Consider the following 25512-nt stretch of genomic DNA (forward strand, 5'->3'; position numbering starts at 1 on the left):
AGAAGACAAGGCTCTACACATATCTCACTGTGACCTTCTAGGACCTAGGGGGACTCAGAGGGAGAATGACACTTTACAAGGACATGCAGTGATAGGAGAAAGAGGAATGGCTTTAAACTCAACGAGGGTGAGTTTAGAATAGATTTTATGAAGAAATTCTTTATTGTGAGGATGGGGGCACAGGTGACACAGCTTGCCCACAGAAGCTGTGGATGCTCCAGCCCTGGTGGTGTTTAAGGTCAGGCAGGGCGCTCCTGCACACAGCGGGGCTGGAAATCTTTTAAGTTCTTTCTAAGCCCGGCCATTCTGCGATTCCGCGCCCCCCAGCGCTCCGGGCACTGCCGCAGTTCCGCTCCCGACCCGCGGGGCGCCGCTCCGCACCCCCCGCCCTCTGCGGGCGGGCGGGGCCGGGCTGCAGGGGCGTTCCCGAGCCGAGCCGGGCGGAGCCGGGCGGGGCCGGGCCGGGCTGCCGGGGCGTTCCCGAGCCGAGCCGGGCGGGGCCGGCCCAGCCTGACCCGGCCCAGCCGCGGGCAGCCCGGCCCAGCGCAGCCGTGCGGAGCCGTGCCCGCCATGGCCATCGCGCACATCGCCACCGAGTACGTGTTCTCCGACTTCCTGCTGAAGGAGCCGCCCGAGACGCGCTACAAGGGGCTGCGCCTGGAGCTGGCGCTCGACAAGATCGTCACCTGCATCGCCGTGGGGCTGCCGCTGCTCCTCATCTCCCTCGCCTTCGCCCAGGAGGTCTCCATCGGTAACTCCGGCGCTCCCTTTCCCGGTTCCCGGCGGCTCCCGCGGCGGACAAAGGGCTGTGCGGGCGGCGTAGCGGAGCGGAGCTCCGGGCGGGAGCGGGGCTCGGCGGGCTCGGCTGCCGGCGGGGCTCCCGCTCGGAGCAGGGCAGGGCAGAGGGCACCTCTGGGCCGCGGCAGGGAGCGCTGCCTTCCCGGAAAGCCGCCGTCCCGGAGCGCATCCCTGGCTGCAGGCTCATCCAGGTGTGCTGGGCTGCCCGGCCGGCCTCCTTCTCGCTGGGGCATTCCCTGGCCGCTGCCGTTCTCTCGGCACCTCCCGAGCAGGGGCTTTGTCAGCCCAGCGAGCGCATCTTCTGCCGTAGGAGCGATGGGAGCGCCGAAGCCGCGCTGCCCTTTGTTTCCCAGCGCAGGTCAGAGCGGAGCTGCCAGCCGGGATGTGCCAGGCGAGTGCCCGTCTGCTGCCGCTCGGGGTGTTGGGCAGTAGGATTCGGTGTCGCTCAGCTGTCGGGAACAGGTGCCACGGGGAAGGGCTGTCAGAGCTCTGCCGTGCGCTGCAGGCTGCTCGGTGGGGCTGCTCACCCGCAGGACGGGCAGTGGGAGAGCTCTCTGAAGCTTTCCGCTGCTCCTCTGCCCTCCTGCAGCTGTTCCCGCTCGGTTGTCAATCTCTGCTGTGACTCTATGGTAGATGAAACTATGCTTTACAGGTAAAAGGCCAAGTTCCCCAATTATTTTACTATCTTTTTGTTTACCCACCTCCCCAAGTTACAGAAGTGATCATGCAGCAACCTTTGGCATTAGGAGTGGAACTAAATGATCTTTGAGGTCTCCTCCAACCCAAGCCTTCCTATGGTTTGCTAAGAATAGCACTATATGAATGAAGATTTCAAAGGTCTATATGTAATGCTATCCATTTGGAGACAGGGGTGAATCACAGGATTTCCAGCCGTTCATAGAGATAGTTTGATTTGCTGCCTGCACCTGTTTATTGGCATTCAGTGTTGTACACCTGGTCTCTGTCATCTACAGGATGAAGTGAATGTCAGGAGAGTGGAAACTGGAATGCAGCTTTGGATGAGTGGTGAATCTGTGCAAAGCCATTATGAGTAGCATTAGTCAGATACCAGATTGCTTGAGAGATAGGATGCCCCAGATCGCTGTATTTACCCACAGCTACACCCCCATTGCACCAGATTGCTGTGGCACACAATAACTGCGCAGGGAAGTGAAGGACAACCGGACTGGAGACCAGATGTGAGCCCCACGGCACCTCTGTTCATCCAGAAACTGGATGGACACATCCATATTTCTGCACTCTAACCTGCTTCTTTTAGTTTTAGACCTGCTGCTGATATAGGCACATTTGTTCCTCTTCAAGCAATTAAAAAGAGAAAGTTTGCATTTCCATACAGCAGCTTGTATATGGGCCCCTTAATTCTTCTTTCTGCTTCTACTCTAGAATTGCTGGATCCAGTTTGAAACGGTGCCTGGATACCAATGTTTCTTTTATTTCTTTCATTTTACTCCCTTACACAAAGATCAAACACACAGTTTAACTGCAGAGTTCGGCAAAGTGTGCCTTTCTTTCAGATGAGTTAAATTCTTGTCTTTCAATTATTTCAAATTGAATCTGTGAGTGCAGTAGATTCATAAAGCAAGAATAAAAACAAGGGGCTGCATCTTGCTAGTGTTTTTGTTTATAATCCTGAGAACCTGTTAGAAGGAAACAGTGGGTTGAAAACCGAGCTTTTTTAGTTGAGAAATAAAGATGCAAATAACTATGAGAAGTACTTGTCACTGTTATTTCCGGGCAGGGGTGAAACTGCACCACGTGGTGTCCATACAGAAAGCGATAGTAAAGGAGCCACGCTGCTGGGACAGCTGTCACCTATTTCCCACACCGTCCCTGCAGCTCAGCAGGCTGGCTGCTTGTGGGACAGCCCAAAACTGCTTCCATTAAGGCATTTGGGGGAACACTGAGGATTTTAGGGGCTGGAAATGCCTGGTTGTCTGTGCTGTGGTTTTCAACTGGCGATGAAATAGACAGAGCGGTTTGTTTTCAAACACTTTGTGATATAATCATCCTCTGAAAAAGCTCAGGAGTGCTAAACTGAGTAAAACTGTCAGGGTTCATTTTTAGGTCTGAAAAAGAATAACTCAGAGGTGGGTGTGCAAGTGGGGGAAATACCTGCTTAGAGTACAAAAACTGAACGCCCTTTCCAAAAATGAATGCTCAGCTCCTGTTTCTGTTGGGATAATTGCATTCTTCCCACCTGGGGTTGTCCTGGCACCTCATCCTGTCACCTTCCCTTCCTGCTGTGCTTTCCTGTTCCGTTGCAGCCTGGTGTCAGACACCTGCAATTTCCCTCCTACATGTGGTTGCTCTTAATTGTGCAAATCTATTAAAATGTTTGCAAAGGCTATGGAAGTTTTCTGAAGCCACCAAGTAACTTTTAGTTTTGATGGGAGTTTCAGGAAATAAATGAGATTCCAGCTGAATCACAGAGGATTTCTCTGCTGGAGGTGTGGAAAACCGAGCTGTAGCACCCTGCCAGTGAGCAGTGGTAGTAGTTAAGCAGTGACTGAGCTATTGTCTGCTATCCCTGGGAATCTTTGCTACTTGAAATCCTGCACCAGTTACCTCTTTGCAGCTAGACCTTTTTTTACATAATTTTATATATACTGGGAATGGGAAAATGGAAATAACAATAGGATTGTGTGTATTGTGTTGTACATGTATATTCCTTATATTGTGGCTTGATATTATTTCCTTATATTATTTAGCAATTCTTGGGTAAGTTATACTAGAGGTGGTCAGGTAGTGTGGTAACAGAAACCATCTAAATGTAGCTAAATCAGCAATTCTTCTTATAAAGGGGAAAAAAACCCTTGAAAGATGGGGCACCCTCAGCAGTGTATGAATGAGAAATGAATAGAGTTTTATCTGTGCCATTTTTAGTAAGAACAGCTCTGAGTCAGAATTGAATTCCAGTTTCTGATCTCAGATTGTGTGTACTGCAAGATGTGATTTCTTACTGTAAGCACTTTGGCTGAAAACATAGATATTTATTCCCAGGGTGCTGCTTGGAGCAGGATGCTGCAGCCCTAAGCAGGTACAGTCAGATGAGCAGAGAGGAAATCAAAACAAGCTGCTTGATTTTGGCCTCTCCCAAAACTCAGCTTAGTTCTGGGAAAAACATCAATGGCTGTCTCGGGTTGCAGCTTAAAGAAAAGCAGATGTGAGAGCTGTCCACTCAACATCAAATATTTTCATCTTTTTCTGTAGGAAGGCAACTGTGAACTGCTCATCTGTGCTTGTCACCAAATGATGTTTGACCTCTTGCATGCAGCAGCTTCAGGCACAGCTGTGCAATGGGCATCATTCCCTGCAGCCTGTGTGGGAGGTGATGCCTGGGGAGGGATGAGAAGGAAGGGAGAGAGTGGACAAGAATGGAATTTTGTGGTGGCCACAGCAGCCCTTACATGTTTGGTTTGGGTGTTGGTTGTGCATGGCTCACAGGTAGCTGGGATGAAGGGATCCAAGTGTTTTAGCATTTCTGCAGCTGGCTTATGAGTTGTGGCAGGATGCTGGACTGGGAAGTACCAGACCATGGGCCAACCCACAGCATCTGCATGAATCTGTCAAAACAGAGATTGGTTGCGCTAAAACCATCTTATTTCCCACTGGTGCTCTCTGGTGTATCTTGCCATGCTGGAGAATGCTCAGAGGTGGGAAGGTGGAGCCTTGCCTTATGATCTGCACACCACAGGGTTAATGTCCCCATTGACCACTTTGGACTTGCCCAGTGGTGACAATCCTTACTTGCCCTGCTCATTTTCCACCTAATTTATGGGCATCTCTTTCACCTATTTTTTTTTTTTTTTAGTTCCCATCCTTGCAGTTTTCTGCCTATGGGATTTGAGGTGCTTTGGCTGGCAGAAGACACAGAGTGAAGGGTGTTAGTGGAGAGCTCTGGATGTTGCATCCCAGAAGCTTCTGTGGGAGCCACGATGGCATCAGTGCCCCTTACTGCATGTCCAGCTGGGCCTGGATCTCTCTAGATAAGTTAATCATGTGTCTGAAGCAGTCACGAGAATAAAATGTGTAGAAAATGAAAAAAAAAAAAAAACGAACACAAACAACTGAGATTAAATCACAACAAATACAGTGAAAAAATAGTCTTAACTGGGTTCCTTTCCTCTCTTGTACCTCCCTGATTGGTCATTCCTGCTGATGTCCCTCTCCATTCTTGTTCACAAGTTCCTGGGGAGGCTCTTGGGAAATAATCCTATCTTGTGACTTGGTAAGAGCTGGGGGCTAAATTGGGTTGGGTGTAATTAAGCCAAGGACTATTACTGTGGCAGCTGCTGGCTGGGAGCTGGAAAAGCCTCTCCCAGTGCTGCTGGAGCAGGCTGTGTGCTAATAGCTGTGTTGCACACCTTGCATTTGGTTCAGCAGGGCGCTGTGGAACCCAGGGCGTTAATGAGGAACTGAGACAGCAAACGTATTGCCTCAGCCCAGAGCAGCCAGGCAGGCTGAGACCCTCTGTCAGAGAGGGGCAGATCCCAGCAGGATACACTGTGCTGCTCTTTGGCGTGTCAGGAGTGCTCAGGAAAGAGCACAAGTTCCAGCATCAGGCACAGGCCTGCCTGGGCAGCCAGGGCAAGCTGGTAAAAACATTTGCTTTAATATCAAGCTATAAACTGTCATTGTGTGAGCATCTTCAGCTGTTGGTAAGATTTTTTCTGTTTCATTCCTATAGAGCCAGCTTTACATTTCCTGTGGAAATGATGGTAAGCTGCTTTAGCTGCCAGAGTAAATGTAAAAATCATGGGCCTCTGGTGTTACCTGAAGTTTGGGGTACCACCCATGTTGGCAGGGAAGCTACATGGTCATTGCCACTGTTTTGTAGTGCTTCTCCTTCAGATGAAGGGAAACTCTTTGTTTAAAGGTGTGGTGGTGGAAACCTCAGTGGTGGAAATTTAATTCACAATTCCTGTTTCCTGTGAATCAAAAAATTATCACTCTGAAGGCTATGCTTGATAAATACCCATCTCTTTTCCCACTGTATGATTTTGAGACTTCTCTGAGGGGTAACTTGCAGCCCTGTAGAAAGAAATATACCTGCTAATTTCTCTGACCCACTTCCTTAAACATTGTATCACCTGAGCTTTACATTCTGCTCCTGCTCCATTGCCAAAGTACCCATGGGAAGAGGTTCTTTTCTCCAGTGCCCCCTTTTGCTCCATACTTTCTTCTTCAACAGATTCTGTTTCTCTCAACCTTCTACTTGGCATGCATTGGGATTCCTTTTTTTTTTCTTTAAAATACTTTTTAATGTTGGTGTGGAGGATGTATGTTGGATGGTGCCTGGCAGTCTGCATTGTCTATGTGTGCCTTGATTTTCTTGCTTATGTTTTTGTTTAGGGGCTACTAAGGAGCATAATTCTTGCTAGATGACATCAGATGTTTGTGTATCATGGCAAGTTCATTTTGCCTTGTGGAAAATTATAGTAAAAATTAATGGCCAGGTTTTCCTCCAAGCCTATGCAAATCTTTTTGCAGTAACTGCAGTGTGTTAGAACCCAAATAATTACTTACTGAAGGTTCAGTCCTGTCAGCTGCAATCATTTGATCCTGGTTCAAGAAAAATAGTTAAGCCTATGATTAGCATTGATTTTTGACTGTCCTGTTAGCTGCAGTTTCTTAATTAGATGTGTAAGTCAGCAGAGAGGTTTTGAGCCACTGGAGAGGAAACCAGTCTGGCTTGCTGGATTTACCCTCTCTTTTGTGAAGGATGCAGCCAGAGGGTGCTGATCCCTCTGCTCCTCCTGCCTTGGACCCAGCAAAGCACTCCAGTACTGAACAGGGATTCTCCTGTCAATCTGAGATTTCCTTGGGGTTCTGAGAGTTTCTTCTCATACACAGATTTCCTGCATAGGAGCTGCAGAAGAGCCACTTGCAGGGGGGAAAAAAAGGTATTCCTGGTAGAGATGTGGAGGCAATAGCTAGAAGTTTGTTGGCAAAGCACCCATGAAGAGGCACCACAGCTGTGTGGGGTGACAGCTCATCCTTGCTGTGCACTGGCTGCAGTGACTCAGCTTTGCACTCTGCACTATGCCTGCAAGTAATTCCTGCTGCAACAACCAGCCCCATCTGTAATCCTAGCACTCTTGGAAAAGTGTCATTTCATCATATGTGGCTGCACACCTGCTGCTGCCTAGCTTTCTGCAGCTCTTTTGGGTGGTCTGTGTTTAGGACAGCCATCATAAATGGCATTTTTTTATCCTCATTTCTTTGCAAAAGTAAAAGACAAATCTCTATTGCTCCCTCTCCAAAGCTAATCAGGAAATTATTACAAAAAGTCCGTTGCCAAGAGTAATGATAAATTGGCCAAAGACTGTTGTGGCAACTGCTCAGCAAATGCAGACTTTTGTTATTCCTCATCCTTCTTGCTTGTATATTTTATCTCCCTGTTGTTATGGGCTTGTTAGCTGCTTTTCTCTTTCCCAAGCTATTACTTGCAGGAGCAAGGGAAATGATTGGCTTCATGTCACCAAGCCAAGAGGCTGCTCCTGTGATAGCAGAGGACCATTAGCCTCTCATAAGCTAGCCCTGTGCATAGCTGTGTGCACAGTGGGTCTGTGATAGCCCTGTGCCAAATTTCTCTAATAGAAACTACAGATTTTCTTTTCAGCTTCCTCCAGAACAGTCCAACATAAAATAAATTATCTCTCTATATATACTGCTGTTACTCCTGTGGAGGAGAGAAGGAAGGAAGGAAATAAAAGATGGGAAATGGTGACCATTTTCTGAGGCATGTAATGGTCCGTGTTTGGTACGGATGATGCACAAAAACATCTTCCCTGTATAAGTCCTAACTTTAGTACTGTCACTGCAAAGTTGTAATTCGAATTAACAAGTGTTTACAAACAGGACTGCAGTCAGATAGTTAAAAACCAGTCCAACAACCGGAGTGTCCCCCTGCTTGAGGGTGAGCTCTATGTGCTTGGCTCCCAGGTCAGGTTTCCAGTGTCCCTGCTGGAACACTGGGGGTTGTGAGTGATGATCTCTGCTCTGCTGCAGCACTGGCTTTGCTGTAGCTGTTCTGGTAGGAAGCTGTGCACATGACATTTTGGAGAAGGAGGCTGGCTGCCTCTTTCATCACTAGTTTTGGAGAAGAGGCATGCCTGCCTTTTTCCTCACTTCTGCCTTTTAAACACTCCATCACTTTAAGTGGTGTTCCAACTGTTAATGAGAATGAACACATGGAATGTGTTTCTTTTTGTGGATGCACCAACATGAATAAGACAAAGCATCTTTCTGAACACTCCATTGCTCTCCTTTTGAAAGGGTCACTTGTTTGCTGCTCCGCACTGGGCACAGCCACCAGCAGGAGATTGGTTAAATTATGAGAGCAGGGCATCAATGGTCCCTATCTGGTGGAGAGCAGACATTAAATGCCTGCTTTTTTCTTTGTTTTCTTTCCCCCCCTTTTTTTTCCTGCAATATATTATTTCTTTGATTTCCACAACTAATGGAAATCATCTGGGAAACAAAAACTCCCAAGGCTTTGGGGGAGTGCAAGTGCTTGTGTGGTACCAACTTTGCTAAATCACATGAGCTCTGTTCTGGTAAACAGTAACTGGTTTTCATAAGGGAGACTTGTGGCAGGTCAGATCATGGTGATCAAACCATGTCCTTGTGATACTACAGCCCCAGAAATAATTATAATAGTGACTCATATGGAAAGGCTTTTATTCATAAAGCTCCTTGACTATGCTACATTGTGAAGAGGCTGTACAAGTTACAAGGCGAATGCAGTTGGCTCCTTTTCCAAAAGAAGTTGTTATTCTCTGGAAACTAAACTAGAAAAAAGGCACAACAAATGACACAGGCTTGCATTACATACTTACTCCCATAAAGCACACAGAAATTCCATTAGCATAACTTAGATTAATGTGTTCAGGAGAAAAAATTATAGCACGTTTTCCCCTGTTGGTCTTTTGATATTGGCAAAAGCATTGGAAGTGTTGCTCTTAGAAGAAACGTTCATGGTATGGCTATGTCCACTCTGTGTATTATTTGGTGAAATGATTGTCCTGTTGCAACATTTATGAAAGTCTGGTGGAAATGTATTTGTGCTGGGGGGATTGCTTTCACTGTCAAAGCTTCAGAAATAAAGTTGAACCCCTTCATCCTGTTTTACTGGCATTACCTGAGGAGCCACTGGTGCTCCATGTCCCATCACCACTTTTCCTGGTTGAAGTATGCTGTGGGAGGGGTGCCTGTGACTAGCCAGAGCAGAATTTGACCCTAAGGCTGGTAAATAGCTGCTCTTGCTGTCAGCTGGGGCCTTGATCTTAATTTGAAGCTCCTGAGCAGCTGGAGAGGTCCTGAGAGTGAATGGGAATGACAGTGTTATGCATAGTCTTGGACACAGCACATCACTGCACTGATGAGGAGAGGCCTGGCACCCTTTGGATGTGTCTGGGGCCACAATTTCTCTGCCAAAAATTACAGGAGGAAATCCTTGTTTTCACAGATACAGCTTGAACCCCTCCAAATAATTTGCAGTCTCAGAGGCAGAAGTGGCAGTACCCTGGGAAAACCTGCCCTTCCATCATTGCAAGGGTTGCTGGCCTGCAAGAGTGGTGTTTGAGGTCTTGTTACGGTAGACATGTGAGCTGCAGGTTGAGCTTTTGGGAAGTTGTAACGCTGTGGTATGTGATGGCATTTGTTGCCTTGGGCCTGATGTGGTCACACTTTGTATCTGTCAGTTCCCTTTGGCCAAACTTTAAGTGTTTGTGAGTGAGATAAAGAGTTAAGTGCAAGTGAGAAAGATCTTAAAGGTCACATTTCCCACAAGACGTACAGAAATAGGCCTAAAAGATAAGTGTTGTACTATGCTGTCTCAGCCCTTAGGGACGTCCTTAGATGGCTCCCTGTGGGAGTTACAGCCTTTGGGGGCAGTGGGAACTCAGGAGCCTCCTCCCTGCAGAACTGCTGGGCCTTGTCTGGTCACTTAACCTGATACCTTTGGGTACCACAACATATTAAATGGGAGCTTTTCTTCCTAAACTTGTTTTCTTCTTTTTTTTTATATCTTTTGAGGCTGCAATAACCTTTGCTTTGTGTTCCCAGGTGCTCAGATAAGCTGTTTTGCACCCAGCTCCTTCTCCTGGCGACAAGCTGCTTATGTGGACTCCTACTGCTGGGCAGCTGTGCAGCAGAAGCAACCATCCCACAACAACTTAGAAAACATACCCCTGTCTCTGCATAAAGTATGTATAGCTCTCCATCTCCTGGCAAAGTTATTCCCACATAGAAACCTACCTTTGTCTCACTTTTCTGGTTTCTCTGCTCTGCTGTAGTCCTTGCCTTTGACTTGACTCTCTATTTTTAGAATGTTTTCTTTCCCTTACTTCCAAAGAGGGTAGTACTAGAGAAAGTAATTTCTGCCTTCAAATAAAGGGTCACCAGTTATCTGACATAAGAGTAATGTTATGTTGCTGTGCTGCCCTGGAGTGAATGCTTCACCTGGCTTTAGCCAGGAACTATTTTAAAACTGGAGTACAGGACACAACAACTGCCTAAACGCTTGTAAAAGCTTATTTTAGAAAAACAGGGAAATAAGAACATTTTATATTTTTATTGTGTTACTCAGTTGTGCATGGAGACAGACACTTGTGGCAGATAGATATTTTGGGAGAGATGAAATTAATCAGTGGTACCAACATAACCCTGTCGTCAGCTGCTCTTCTGCATGTCTGCAGGCCAGCCACGAGCTGGCTTTCATTGCCTCAGGTAAAGCAGTATCATATAAAGCACAGAAGGAGATTTATTTTATGGGTTAAAAGTGCAGTGGGTTTTAAGATACTTGAGCTGGCTCAAAGCAGTTGCTGAGGTTTGGCAGGAGTTACACACTGGGTTAATGCCATGCCAGTGCCTGGAGCTGACTCAACTCCAGAGGCAGCTTTGGCCTGCTGGAGCAGTGCTGATGCCAAGGTAAGAAATGCTTGTTGGGCTCTGCAAATTTGTGTTCTGCCTTCCTCAGCCCTTGTATTACTTGCCCCAGCAAATAAACCCCTGGTACCTGGGAGCAGAGGAGAGCCTGGTGCTAGAGGGAGCTCAGATATGAGACTTGCAGCACCTGTATTTCTGGCTTTTGCTTCTGTATCCTGAGCCTCAGATTTTATTATCCAGTCATCTGGTGGTATAATCTCTGAGGAGCTATTCAAGGCTATCTCTGATTTGTTTCCTGACTCAAATAATTAATTGAGGATTTACTTTTGGCTTCTCCAGTTAGCTCCACTGATAACCTTGACTCAATAGGTATGTGTTTCATGAGTATTAAAGCCAGACTTGTTGGTTTCTAGCCTGAACTCTTCCCTGCACAGTTAGGACTCCACTTCAGCCAGACCTTCTACAGAGGCCAGTTGAAGCTGCTGGAACATTTCACAGTGCTGGGAACTCCACCTGCAAACCTGGATATTTTGCTGCCCCTTTCTCTTGAGGGAATAAGCTCTTGTTACCCAAATTTTTTGTGTTGAATTTCATGTGATAGTTACCTGCTGCCAGCCACGAATAACTTAAGCACTCATACTTTTATGATGCAACCCATGTTAATTTGCTGACTAGTGCTGTATCAGAAATTGCTGCAGTTCTCCATGACATGTATGGCATATGATGTTTCCTTGTAAATGTCCTGCAGCCTGTCTGCAGGAAGTGCATCTGCTCAGCTGAGCCAGGGGCTGTTACAGAGGCTGGTGACTCATCTTCCCAGATCCATGATTAGCCACCCACCCTCTGATCCAGACATTGGGAGCTGCAGATGCTCTTTGGAAGTCAATACTAACTAATATACTTCTGGTTGTTCATCAGGTCCATGCTTTACAAGTTTACAGGGAAGGAGGGGCATTACAGCTGTTTAACAGTGAACTTAGCTCCCACTCTAGTGTCTGAAAGCTGCTCTTTGCATCCAGGGCCAACAGCTGCTCAGTGCCTTGGGATCACTTCTGCAGGAAGACTTGGGTTCTCCCCCCACCACTGCACTACAAAGTGTGCACAAGCTCATTGCTCTGCAGATTTGGCTAAATAATTATTTTAAAAATGGCTGGAGCAGAGCCTTTTGGGAGCACAGGGATTAGGTTAAGGAGAAAATGGAGACTTGCTGTGCTCAGGTCAGTGGTTAGTGGAGACCTGACTCTGCATCTACAGCAATGCACACAGAGGGACAGCAGGGGTCATTAGGCTCAGTTCTTCTTAAAACCTCACTTAAAACTTTTTTCCTGCTTTCTGGGAAGCAGAGCTTTTATTTGCAGGGCATCTCAGATTCTTTCCAAAACTCTGACTCACTTAGTATCTCACTATATTGGCATGCTGTAAGGCTCCATAAAAAACACTTAAGGAGGCATTATATTAAAGTTTTGGGGGAATGAGATTGTAGGCCCCATTACTGATTAAAATTGATGGGTTTCCTTCTGGCGTGCTCTCTGTGCTCTGGCAGAAGTACTGCCTCCTGGGGCAGGGCTCAGTGTGGTACAGAAGGAAGGAGGAGCAGGGAGCTCTTTGGTGACAAAGCCAGCATGTAGTAACCTGCTCTGCTTTTCTTCTCAACTGGTCTGGTTGCTCTGGAGGATTATCAAACTCCAGAGGTTTGTTTTTTTTTAACAGAAAAACTGAAGCCTTTCCATCTTCCTCCTGTTTCAGAGTTCAAGTTTGCTCTGGGATTTTCGGTTTTTTCAACTGTAAAATATAAGTTTAATTTCTGGGCACTCCCTAAAGCTTGGCACCTCTACTGGTTGTCCTTTCTGCTCTAGGAGATCTCTCCCAGGGGTTGAATTTATCAGTTTGGAAGCTGAAAAGGACCATACTGCAAACTTCTGGGTTCTTTGACTGTCTAGTGGTCATTGTGCTCCTAGAGGGTGCCCAGGACCTCTCCCCATGGAGAACAGGAGTTCTGAAATTTCCAGTTGTCCTGGAAACTCCTCACACTGGGTAACCCTCAGCAGGAAGCAAAATGAGTTGTGTGCTACAATGCACAATTCAATGAACAAAATACCTGCAGATACATATAAGGAAGAGACTGTGGTAGGTCCTGCCTGTATTCTTAATTTAATGCTAAGATTTCCTTCTCTTTGTCAGTGAAAGAGCTGTCAAAATGATTATATGGCTGAGTCCTCTGACTCCTCTTCAGGTTTGTCATTGAGGAAACTTACTCTGGTCAAGCTTTACTGTTTTGTTGCCTCTCTTTTCTTATGGGATTTTCCATTCAGGTTTAGTTCCCTTAAGAAGTTTCTTGTGTCTGTCTGAAGTGTCAGAACAGAGATGTTGGTTTCTAGACATGAGTGGTAAAGACAGACAGACAGTGGTGATGGGGATGGAGGAGTTTTGTATTTGCCTGCCCTGTGCAGGTAGTTTGCTTATTGTCTCTAAAGATGAGTGTTCCACCTGACAAGTTATTTTGGTAAAACTTGTCTTGATCCTTAACTGGAAGGAGAAGAAAAGCTTTTGGCCATGTAGTGGAGGAGGAGAGGAGGGGACTGCACTGTGAAGCCTTTTTAATCCATAGTGCACAGAGGAATTTATGAAAACTCAAGCAGGAGAACAGTGAGCATCATCTTACCAGCTCTTGATAGCAACCAAGCAAGCTGAGGGGTGGTTGAACCCGGAGTGATGACCTCTTCATAGCCCTGAAATTTGGATTGCTAGGATGGAGCTGCCTATGATCAAGAGTCTTCTAGGGATTTTTTAAATTACTCTATGTTCTAGTCTGCTATTAACTGGGGAGAAGCAAAGAAGATAAAAGTAAGCAAAGAAAAAGTATAGGGTGTTCAGAAAAAGGAGATTTGTACTCACATGAAATGCAGGCAAAGAATTCATCTGACTGAAAGAAGAGATCTTCACATGTGGCACAGCCAGAAGAGGTCAGTTGTCTCACTCAGGTCTTTCAAAGTGCAGGACAAGTGCTTTGGGACCTGCTGAGAGTGGGTCTGCAGTGTTTGTATGCATGAAGTGAGATTATGTGAAAACCTTCATTTTTCATAAAAGAAGTAAGATTTACCATGGACCCTTGAGTTGTTTTTTGAGTCACTTGTCTGTGAATACGCCAAAACAAACCTTGGGGTTATTATATTGATGGTACAGTTATAATTGTGGTTTTTACCTGGTTCTAGTGACTCATTGTTTGTACAATTTCTTAATTGACTCAGGGCCCCTCATGCTTCACCTGTAAACCCTTCCCAGAGAGACTAAGAGCTGTCAGAGCAAGGACACCCATAGATGTATTTATAAATGCAGATGCATTTTGAAGTAATTTCTTGAAACTGTAGTGCTAGAGGAACTTCATTCTGTTGCAGATGGAGTCATCCACTTCACTCATAAGAGAGAGGCAACAATGTGTTGATCTATAGCAGTGAGTTAACACAGTTCAATAAATGTGAATGTGACAGTGGTTTATCAAGGTTCAGTGATACACTACATTTAGTGCATGGAGGATAGAATCAAAATTGTTGGGGAGACCCTCCTGTTGAGTTATGAGGTTCAGAAAGAACTTCTTTGTATTCTAAACTTCTCAGAGGGGAGTTCAGATGTGGATAGGTTCAAACTTAGTCCCAGACCTCTCAACAGTTTATGTCTAAAGGATTGTATGTGCGCTGTCAATCCTTTGAATCACTTAGCTAAGATTTCAAGCATGCTAATAATCCCCTACAGACCACGTGTTACAGCAAGGAGTTTCTCAGCCTTGAGGAGTAACCTTGAGAGGTATCCCTGCTCAAGGGGAGAAGCTGGGATGCAGTCTGTAGCCAAGCAGGAAAGCTTAACAGGCCCAGGGCTGCCCGCTGCTTATGAAGTGTGATGATTGCCTTGTGTACACCAGCAAGAGGCCTGGGTCACTGCTCCTGGCAGCCCTTGACTACCACGTTGCCATCTGTCCCCCAAAGTCCAGAATAAACTGGATACAGCCATCATAGCCTCACTGGTGATCCTGGCTTGAGCTAATTAAAACTGGAGAAGAACAGTTTTGAAGCTGTATCAGGAAAGAAAGTATATAACAGGAGGGATAAAGGTCACATAGGGTTTGAGATTCACTGTAGGTTTGGAGACAGGACAGCATCTCACTTAGAATGATCAGTTCATTTATAGCTGTTTCTGCTGAACACCAGTGAGACACCTCCCATTGCTGCAAAGAGGAATAGGGTCATATCCAGAGGGAGTTTTATGCCTTTGCTTCTGGAAATGTGTAATTACTGCCATTAGCCTGTTTAGGGACTAGTGCCTTTGCTTGGGCTTTTTCCAAAATTGGAACTGGAGAGGGAGACATCTCACCATGTTAATGTATTTTAATGAAGGCACTTCAGTGCTTCATTCTTTTAATTGTCTGCCAATTAATTTTTCTCAAAGCTGTTACCCAGACCTGTGAAGCTCAAGTTTTGTGCTACTGTACTCAAGTTACTCTTTGGCCATGGTCAGGTAGGTGGAAGTCAGAATGCTTTCAGTCACTTGTATAGTGTTTGCCCAGAGGAAATAGGGACTGAAGATACAGTAAAATTAGAAAGCTGTTTTCTAAATACCATTAAAGTTATTTTCATCTTCTTGCAGCCATTTTTATCCAGACCCTGGCAAGCTTTCTGTAGATTAAGTCCTTGAAAATGCCCTTTGCGTCACTCCAATTCCGGCTTCTTTTTTTTTCTTTTTGCATGATAAAAGCATATTTGAGTTTATAAAACACTTACTTTAAATGCCCTTCTAAATTTCTGTGTATTTACTTCACTTTAGCAGAATTGAAGCTGGAGATAGACTCTTTTGTGCTTTAGTCTGATTTTATCTTTCACCTTCAGGGGAGTGTGATGCTTGTGCATCTTCAAAAGACAGTTTTGTGATTCCACCACTTTGTGTTTCTGCAAATGGACTGCTCAAATGCCTCTTCTTCTCTATCCATGCACATGTTCTTGCTGAACAGTGGCTGAGTGCTAACAAATTTACTTAAACAGCCTGGAATGTACACAGGGCTCAAGGGCTTGTCAAGTGACGTGACCTGCAGCAGTACAGGGGCAGCCTCTTGGCTTCCAAGTGCTCTGCCTCCTTGGGAGCCTGCTGTTCCCCCCAGTGTGCCATCAGGCTAAGGGCCAAGCAAGGCAGGAGAACCTGCTTCCATCATCCTTAGCTTTCAGGAGCTCAGAAAACTAAAGAGCACTGCACTTTGAGTCCCTGCTGCACACACCACTCCTTTTGTCAGTGTCCTACTGAATATGGTGAGAAGGAACTTGATAATTACACAGCAAAGAAAAAACTGAGCTTCACTTCTGGGCCAGTATTTGTTTCTGGCATACCTTTGACCATACAGATCTTGGGATCAGTGACACTTCCTTCTACATCAATGCTCAAACTACCCAAAACTGCAGGGGCACTTCCTCCTTGTGTGTTCGGCGCCTTGGGAGCAAAAAAACCATAAAACCATAAACCATAAAAGAAAGGCTGATGGCACGTGGTTGTCTGTGCACAAATACCACAGAGTCCTCTTCTTAAAATGGGAAGTCATTATGTTTGACTGTCAAATGTAGTCAGATGAGCTGGACAGCCCAAGTCTAGGAAACCTAGGGCTCATGCCAGATGAGTTTGCATTTTCACTTCTCCTTGTCATTCAAGAACTTAAATTTAATGATTTCAAAACAATTTGCTGGTTATCTAAGCCTACTATTAACAAATAGAACAAGCATATCTTTCATTTTTAAAAAAGCCAGGATCTGAGAAGGATGGAATTGTGCATCAGGTGCTGTGGAAAAGATGACAGATACATACTTTGTTCGCAAACATAAAGAGCTGCACTAATGATTGTGTACTGCCCTGGTTTTGAGACTATTCAGAAAAGAGTTGCACAGAGTTCACTTATGCTGCCATAAGCTCAGCTTTGGGAGTGATGAGAGCCTGGCAAGAGGAAGCCCAGCAAATGCATAGGAAATGTGCCTTTTCCCAGCAGCGTGATGCTCTAGGTGAGGAGGCAGTGGTGAAGGAGCTGGGGAGAGGAGGAGGTGCAAGGCAAGATGGCAGAGGCTGTTTTTTTAAGGCAACAGCCTAATGAGGGCAGGCTAGAGGAGGACATCTGGGACAAGGCAAGAGGGCTGCTGCCAATGTGCTACACAAGTGCAGAATTCTTTTAAGCTATAAGGGAAGAAGTGGGGACTGGAACAATGGAATTTTGGGGCTGTAACTCCAGTGTGAAAACTATCTTGCCTCTTACCACATGTCTTGTAGTGCTTGGGTTAGAGATCTCTAGGATTATATGGGATACTGCTGATGGCGTTTCCAGTTTTGAGGGTCAGAAAGGGAATTAATAAATCTTATGCTGCTAAAATTTGAAATGAATGAGTACTAAATCCAAGCAGTGTAAACCAAAATAAGGTATATACATTATATATACACACACACATATATATATAACATAACTAATATATTTTGGTTGCTCCTAACTGAATCAAATGTGTCTGTTTTTTCTTTCCCCATCTGGCACCAGTGGAAAGGGGCTCAGAGGTGTTTAATTCAGGTGTAAGTGAAGTCAAACAGGCTTTGCAGCTATACAGGCAATGTTAAGCATTTGTTAAGACCTATGGAAAATGTGTTGCAGCAGCTTAGAGGAGCTTAGGTAAGTATAAGATGGGTTCAAAGACAGATCATCTCTATTTCTACATAATACAGAATTCAGAGGACTGATAGAGCCTGGATGTGAAACCATGAAATTTTGGGTAAACCAAGGTATCAGGACTCAGACCTGGTGGCATTGTCCACAGAGATAAATAAGAAGACCAAATTCTTGTGTTGATGATGAGATGTCCAAAATGCATTGGACATACCAGAGTTTTACATCTCGATTGGAAGGTCTACACCTGGGAGAAGGAAGATGGTCTGATGTTATCTGTTGTGTGCAAAGAGGAGGGAGAGGCAGTAGTGAGGGCAGAGCTCTGCACAGTTTTTATGGGCTGCTGTGGATAGGGGAAGTCAGTCATTTAAGGTCTAATACATCATACGCATTCCTACTGCCAGTAATTACACAGGGTTTTGCTTTAATGGTAGGTGATATTAGAAGTAATTTTCCTGAATAAAATGTTCCATAACATCAAATTACTTTGTGCATGCAAAGCTTTAATCTCTCTTGATTAATGCAAACATAAGTTAACATAGTTATATTAGGCCTAGATTTTCATCTTGTTAAATACCTGCAAATGTACGTGTAGCTTTTCCACTTGCAGTGATTAATGACTTCAGTTCAGGCTTCCTCTAAAAATCTCCACTGGCTTTGCCAGTGAACGTGCATGGGCACATGGCTATAACACTTGTGATGTCTTACATCTGTTTCATATTTGTTCAACTAATTTAAAGTTCCTTATGAACTGATGCTAGATTTGAGTTAAGTGTGCTTGCTAGCAAAGGTTGAATGTAATGAATAAGAGATTGGCTGAATTTGCAGTACATTTCATTACAAACTGCTTGTCTCTCCAGATCTTAGATTCTGTCTCTGTAAGGGTAATGTTATGCATGATTTTATGCTTTGAATATAATGTTAGAGTACATAGAAACACCATTTTTCCTGCAGCTGGGAGGAATTAGAGTGACAAGAACTACTTGTTGATGAATAGAAGAAAGATGGCAAAACTTCAAACTTGTGTTTTATACCTGCTTCAGCCCTTTTCCTAAGCAGTTGTGACCATGTAAGGGCTGACTTCTCAGTGCTGCATTGACACCAGACCATTCTGATGCTGTGTGTTGGTTTCCATTTAGATGTTAACCTGAAAATGTTCAAATACCCTGAAGTATTACAGCCACATTTACGTCTTTTACAGTCACTGGATGCAGTCTGAACAGATGTGTGTTTGCAGGCAGAGGCAGAGCTGTAGCAGCTCTAGTCATTAACCTCCTGACAGCAAATGGAAAGCAGGAGAGATTTTGCTGGTATTTGGTGTGCTTTAGTTGCTATGAACAGTGGTGACACATTGGAGAGGGAGAGTTAGGTGGTGCTGTCTTCTGCTTTCAGTCAGCCCCTCTGATAGCTGCTTTGCTGCGCTGTTTTTTTTTTCCCCAGGTTAATGCTGTATTTCTCAGTGTCAGCTCCAGTGGTTCTGAATATGCAGAAATTGTTATCAGGATCACGGCACCTTTATTCTGTGTGGTTTTTTTTCCCCTTTGGTGGGGAGAAGCTCTAAGCAGCAGCAGAGTTACTGGAGCTGTCTGAAAAAGAGATTTTGCTTCCCTGCATGTCCCAAATAATCACAAAATTAGGTTTTAGTAGAAGGATTTAAATAAAATTACAGAGCTTTAGTAGGCCTCTAGGAAATGAAATGCTTATGGGGAATGATGGTGATTGGCTGACTTATTACTTATGCAGGTGAAGCCTAATCAGGGTTTTTTTCTCCCTGCAGTTCTTCCCATACATCCTTCTGCTTGTTGCTATCCTGCTGTATCTGCCATGTCTGTTCTGGCGCTTCACTGCAGCCCCTCACCTTTCCTCAGACCTGAAATTTATTATGGAAGAACTTGACAAAGCCTACAACAGGGCAATCAAAGCTGCTAATAGCATTCGAAGTGGAGACCCCAGGGACCCTGCTGACTTGATTCCAGCTGCTAATGAGAACTTGACACAGAGGTAAGATCTTGGGGCTTGGCTTTCTCTGCTCTTCAGGTTCATAGCAGGTGTGACATCTGTACCCACTTAGAAATTTATTGCAAGGGTTTGAATGGTGACTTGACGCAATTTTAAGTTTAGTTAAAAGAAAAAAGATATCTGAAATGATTACTTTGGCCCTTGGAGCTGGAACTTATAACTTTCTTTTTTTAAAGAAAACATGTAATGAGCTCTTCAGATTACTTATTACCCGAGATGTTCTGATGTCTTTAGTTGCAGTAGGTGTTAAGTAGTTTTGCCCTCCACAGTGTAAGAAAAGAAATACTTCAGTCCTCAGTTCTCAATGTTCTTGACAGTCCCTTGCACACTGTCAAGTTACTTGTTATCTCCTGTTCTTTAAGATACAGGTCTGCAAAGCTTCTGATTGGAAAAATGATTAAAAACTCAAACATCAAAACCCACAAAAGTGACACCCTCCCCCCCTTCTGATCAAGTTGGTGCACTGTTCCAACCAGATCCAGTTCCTGCTCCCTTGTAGGGCCAGGGTACCTGTTTCTCTCTCTGTGTGTGGGGTTACAAGTAGTGCAGCAGTCTTAGGTCCCTGTGAAATGTGGAGTTAGGTCTTGGCAAGTGAAAAGCCTTCTAGTGTTCTATTATTGAACAAGTGCTTGGAGAGTCTGCATTTCTGCATGGATTTGCTTACTGCACATGTTTTGTACTGGAAAGGAACAAAAATATTTTGTTCCCATGAGGGCTATGTTTTTTTCCCATTTTCCAGTGTTTGAACTCTTTTGTTTCTTAAGCAAATTTTCCATATTAGAGTGTTGATATTTTTCATTTGTCTGTTATTCTATTGGTTTTCTACTGACTTCAATAAAACTACCCTTGATTTACATCAATAAGAGGATGTGAACATGTTGGAGTGAGTCTAGAGGAGTATTATCAAGATGATTAGAGGGATGGGACACCTCTCCTACAGATATAGGCTGGGAAAGCTGGGGTTGTTCAGCCTGAAGAAGAGAAGGGTCCAGGGAGACCTTAAAGCACCTTCCAGTACCTAAAAGGGATATTTACAAAAAAAGACTGGAGAGGGAGTTTTTAGAGGGGCATGTAGTGACAGGATAAGGAGGAATGGCTTTAAACTGAAAGAAAGTAGGTTTAGATTAGGCATTAGGAAAAAAATTCTTCCCTGTGAGGATGCTGAGTCTGGCACAGGTTGCCCAGGAAAGTTGTGGATGTCCCACCTCTCAAAGTGCTCAGGGCCAGGTTGGATGGGGCTTTGAGCAGCATGGTCTGGTGGAAGGTGTCCCTGTCCATGGCAGAGCATGGGGATTGGTTGGAAATAGATGATATTTAAAGAACCCTTCTAATGCAAACCATATTGTGATTCTGTGATTTTAAGAAGGTTTTCAATCTTTTATCTCATTTAGAGTACTAAGTTTTGTTGATATTTGGGGTAGGTGAATGTTGCAGCATCTGATCTATATGATTTGATAGGTTTTTTTCTTTCTTTTTCAGTTTGTGGGAAATATCTGAAAGCTACTTTAAATACCCAATTGTGGAGCAGTACCTGAAGACAAAAAAGAATTCCAAGTGCTTAATAATTAAATACATTACGTGCCGTTTGCTCACACTAGTAATTATTTTCATTGCATGCCTCTATCTGGGCTACTACATCCGCCTCTCCTCTCTGAGTGATGAGTTTCTTTGCACTATCAAAACTGGGATCCTTAAGAATGACACAACTGTTCCAGAAGTGGTTCAGTGCAAGCTTATTGCTGTTGGTGTCTTCAAGGTACTCAGCTATATTAACCTGATAGTCTATCTGATGGTGATGCCCCTGGTAGTGTATGCAATGTTTGTTCCATGGAGGTGGAATTCAGGTGTTCTCAAAGTGTATGAAATCTTGCCAACTTTTGATGTTCTGAAACTTAAGTCAAATCATTTTGATGACTTAAGCCTTTACCTCCTCTTTCTTGAGGAAAATGTGAGTGAACTTAAATCATATAAATGCCTTAAAGTGCTGGAGAACATTGCAGTTTCTGAGAAGTTTGATGTCATGCAGCTTTTGGTAAACCTTGGTACTATTAAGACTGATACCATAGATGGGAAGCCAGGGACTGCTGAGTTGGAGAAGCCTGAAGAAACAACTACAGAAGAGCTGGAAAAAGATGCAACAGAGTTACAAGGTAAGCTGATCTAGATGTGTATTCCTACCAAAACCTTAATAATATATTCTGTAAGGTGATTCTGCTTAGTCCTTGCTCTGTTGCCTGCTGTGTAAGTGCTATAACTTCAGAACAATGTGGTGGTGTAAGTGTGTGGCACAGCTGAACCCTGGGTTGTTTGTTGGGTTGGTGGTCCTTGCTGACATCTCTGCTCTGGCACTAACAGGCTTCAGCTGTCTGAGCTTTACCTGCCTGAGACCCCCTGCACAGCAGGAGAGCTCTAGGCTGGGTTGTGCTTGAAGCAGCTCCAGTGAGAAAGCTGGTGGGTTCAGGACTTTTCTTCAGAAGCTGGCTCCAAAGTGCAGCAACTGCTGCTGCTGCTTCTATTCAGGCTTTGGTGGAAGTCATGGGTGCATATAAAAATAAGTCTGATGCTCAGAAATGCTGCTGGCAAAGGAGCAGGAAATGACAAAAGAAGGGAAGTGGGACTAGGGTCAGTGAACATGCTCCTCTTCCTGCTTTCATAGAGAGCAAGGAAAATTGACTGTAAAGAGATTTTTATCAAAATGGTCCGAGTCAGTCTGGATTGGTGCAATGGCTCTCTGGATATCCCATCAGTTTGCAGACATGGTCACCTTGAGCAATCACTCATATACAATACAGTCTAGGATTCTGTCCTAAAAGATGTGGCATACCTTAATTGTGAAACCAGTTTCTTCCTCAAGTGCAGAATTAGAGAAGCCAAACATCCAGGGAGAGGTATAAACCAAAAGTGATGATGATTTAAAATATTTAGAAGTTTACCTGAGTATGTGAGCACAATGCAGAGAGAAAGTTAAAGAACTATTTTAAAGGTAGGAAAAGGATAAATCTATTCTCTCTTCAGAAAGCTATGGCCTGTAATTAATAAAAAAGAGGCATCAGTACCCAGGGGTTAGCTGTTCCTGTACTTGAGTCAAGCAGTTGTGGTAGGCTGAGATTTGGAGAAGTCAACCTATACAACAGGAGAATTCAGAACAAACAAGCAGAATTCTTTTTGAACCAGAAGAACCCCTTTTGGCAGCCATCTCTTGTGCAGCAGCTTGGAGTAATTCTGACAGCATTTAGTTTTCCTTTTAAATCTGTCCAGTTTTGAAATGACAGGTGGGTTTGGAAGTGAAATATAAAAGCCTGAGGTGGAGATCTGGGCTCAAGGAGCTGAAAAGTTAATAGAAAATATGACTCATTTTTATCTGAAAGCAGAATTTTTGAGATTGTTTTCACCTCATGAAAACACTTCAAAGATCTATTTCTGTCCAGATCAGAACAAGCTAATGCTTGAAGTGCTGTTAAAATGGATTGCAGAAAGAAGCTGCTGTGTTTGTGACCAGCTCAGACTGGTGTGGCCCCTCTCCTTCTGCCTGGGGACAGCTGCAGGCTCCACACCCATCAGCAAAGCTTCACCCACACCTCATCATCTTTTCCTCTGTCCCTTGTGGTGTCAGCATGTTTTTATGAGGGGCTGTGCTGGCAGAGCAGTGGCACGTGCTGGCTCTGGCAGAGCGACGTGCAGGGCACCCTGGTGCTGGGCGTGGGGACTGGAGGCGGCTCAGGACAGCCAGCAGTGCAGCACAGGCAGGGTGGCACTTCCTTTGTGCACCAGGAGGTGTTGAGTGGTTTGGTGGCTCTTTCTCTTCTAAAGCTTTGCCTTCTCTTCAGTGTTGACAGACCGTGATGCGAGTGGCAGTGTGAATATGAGAGACGACAAGAGACTTCGCCAAAGGCTTGTAGATTCTTCGTGCTGATGCTTCCCAGCTGCAGGAGCCAGGAGCCCATTCCATGGGAAGGCTCCTCCACTGCGCTCAGTGCAAGGTGCTGCTCTTTAATGCCTGACAGTTCCCCAGAGGCCAAACTGGTTTACAGACTATTTGTTGTATAATAATCAGGAGTCATGTGCCTGAAAAAGCACGTTGTACACTTCCATTATTTATTAAAACAATCAAACCACACACAAGGAGGAACAAGAACAAAACAATTCTGTCATGAGTAGCAAGTGATGTGCATTGAATTCAGTTGAAGCTGGCAGCTGGACAGAGCTCACTCCATGCTGGACAGGGATGGGAACATAACCCTGCAGGTAGCAAAAAGGTATGGCCACTGATTGCATTCTAAGGTGTTGCTCTGCAGCAGTGGCCATCTCAGTTCTGGGGTTTAAGTAAGGTAACTTTGGGCTCTCTGACCTGGAAAAGGGGGGCTGGGGATGGGGTTTTATAATGAATCTGGTTAATCTGTCCTGGATGGTGGCTGCCACTGGTACTGGCTGTGTCTTCATGGGAAAAATAGAGGTTACTCTGTTCTGCCTGAGATGTCTCTGTTAGTCATCCCAACATTCATGTCCGGGATTAAGTACTTGACATTGGTGGAAAAAGAGATACAAGCAGTTTTAGTGTTAAGAAGGTACTGTAAATATTAGGGATTTTGAGTTTTCTATGTATTAATAAACTAATAATGTCTTAATAATGTTTTTACGAAATGTAGTGATGTGTAAGCTGTTGGTTTAATTTCTATCCCTCAATTTTTTTTTTTGGTCTTAGTGTCTAATAAATCCGCCTTGGAGTTTTGGACTGAAGATCAGTGAAATTGGTTCTATTTTTGTAACGGTTTATTGAAGTTGTTTTGTAATGTTTTTATGCATAGAATTTTTCTCAATGTGTTTGTAGTATCAAATGCAGTATTAGTTGTGGTGTTTTCTAAACCACACTTGAGAAGACAAACTAACTTGTATTAAAGTAGCACCCAAATGCCTCAGCAGAGCCACGCGCCCAACAGCCAAGGTGAAGTAGATGTGGATAGTATGACAAGTTGTTCTCCCCCACACACGTTGTGACTGTATTTTAATTAAATATCCTTAAGTGTATTGGAAGAGACAAAATAAGGGGGAGTGTTTGTACAAAGGTTTGTTATCAGACCACTTGGAGAGAGTAGAATTCAGCTTTAGTGTTGTCCCTTCTGCCAAAGACCTCAACCTTCACTGAGTATTAAAATGACCTTTGTCTTGAAATATTAGATATAAGGTGAGGTGGGTGGGGAGAGTGAAGCACCCCAGTGGCAGTGTATATCTTTCACAAATGTGATATACTGACTTGTTTTTCTGTATTGTCCATGAAAGTGAAATGACTTACCTGTCACCTCTTCCAAGCTGGCTTTTTAAACAAAGGAGGACTTCTTTTATAGCTAGGTAGGACTTCCAGTTTCCAGTTCCTTAGTGTCACCCACTTTTGCACTCTCATCTGCTGGCATTCTCCATATGGTTGTGGGTGAGGGGCAAACAGGAGTAACTGGTGGTACCATTTTTGCACAGAACTCTTCATGTGCTGCAGCAGATTTCAGAGATTGTGCCCATATTTGAATCTGGCAGCCGCTGTGAACTGAAGTGGATCTGAAGCCGAGTGGATCTGAAAGTGCTGCTGTGCTAGCTTAGGGCTAATATTACAAGAACTCTTCTGTTTTCTTATGGCTTTCAACTAAGACAAGCCTTATTTTAAGAGAAGTCTTTCAAGCCATAGTTTTATGCTACCTCTGCCCAGGACAGCAGCACAGCTGCAATCCTAATGTCTCTTGCATAACCAGCACAAAACAGGGCTTATGTTGGACACTGGCGGTCCACACTGCTGAATTTTACTGCCATAATTCTGCCACCAAGCCTATGATCCCTTTGGCCTTCCCTAGATTCTGTCTGGCTGTGCTGATGTGTTGCTGATGGTCCTTTGTATGTAGGCAGTGCAGGTGCACATTGTGCATTGTATGTCTTGGACAAGGAGCTATAGTGCAATACTAAGATTTTGTGATGTGGATGTGTTTGAACTGCTTGATGTAAGTAGACTTTCCAGTCTTAAAATTCAAAGCTCCTGAAAGCCACATGTTCATGTTTCATGTTGGATATGCACCTAACTTTTTACTAATTCCCCTTTTGTATTAAAAAATATGACTTGCTACAGTGAA

At 44.4% G+C, this 25512-nt stretch overlaps 1 protein-coding gene across 2 annotated transcripts; it reads left to right on the plus strand.

The window, feature by feature from the left end:
- Positions 1–570: 570 nt before the first annotated feature.
- On the plus strand, positions 571–25512 carry PANX1 (pannexin 1). 2 transcript variants are annotated; one of them, XM_058825759.1, is made up of 6 exons: positions 571–751; positions 9889–10028; positions 15151–15219; positions 19161–19384; positions 20882–21552; positions 23230–25512. In XM_058825759.1, the coding sequence occupies exons 1-6, from the start codon at positions 571–573 to the stop codon at positions 23313–23315; spliced, it is 1371 nt and encodes a 456-aa protein (XP_058681742.1). In that variant the 3' UTR covers positions 23316–25512. The 2 variants fall into 2 exon arrangements, with proteins under 2 accessions (XP_058681742.1, XP_058681743.1); XM_058825760.1 differs by lacking the exon at positions 15151–15219.

The sequence above is a fragment of the Ammospiza caudacuta genome, chromosome 2 (genome assembly GCF_027887145.1).
Source record: "Ammospiza caudacuta isolate bAmmCau1 chromosome 2, bAmmCau1.pri, whole genome shotgun sequence".
NCBI lineage: Eukaryota > Metazoa > Chordata > Aves > Passeriformes > Passerellidae > Ammospiza > Ammospiza caudacuta.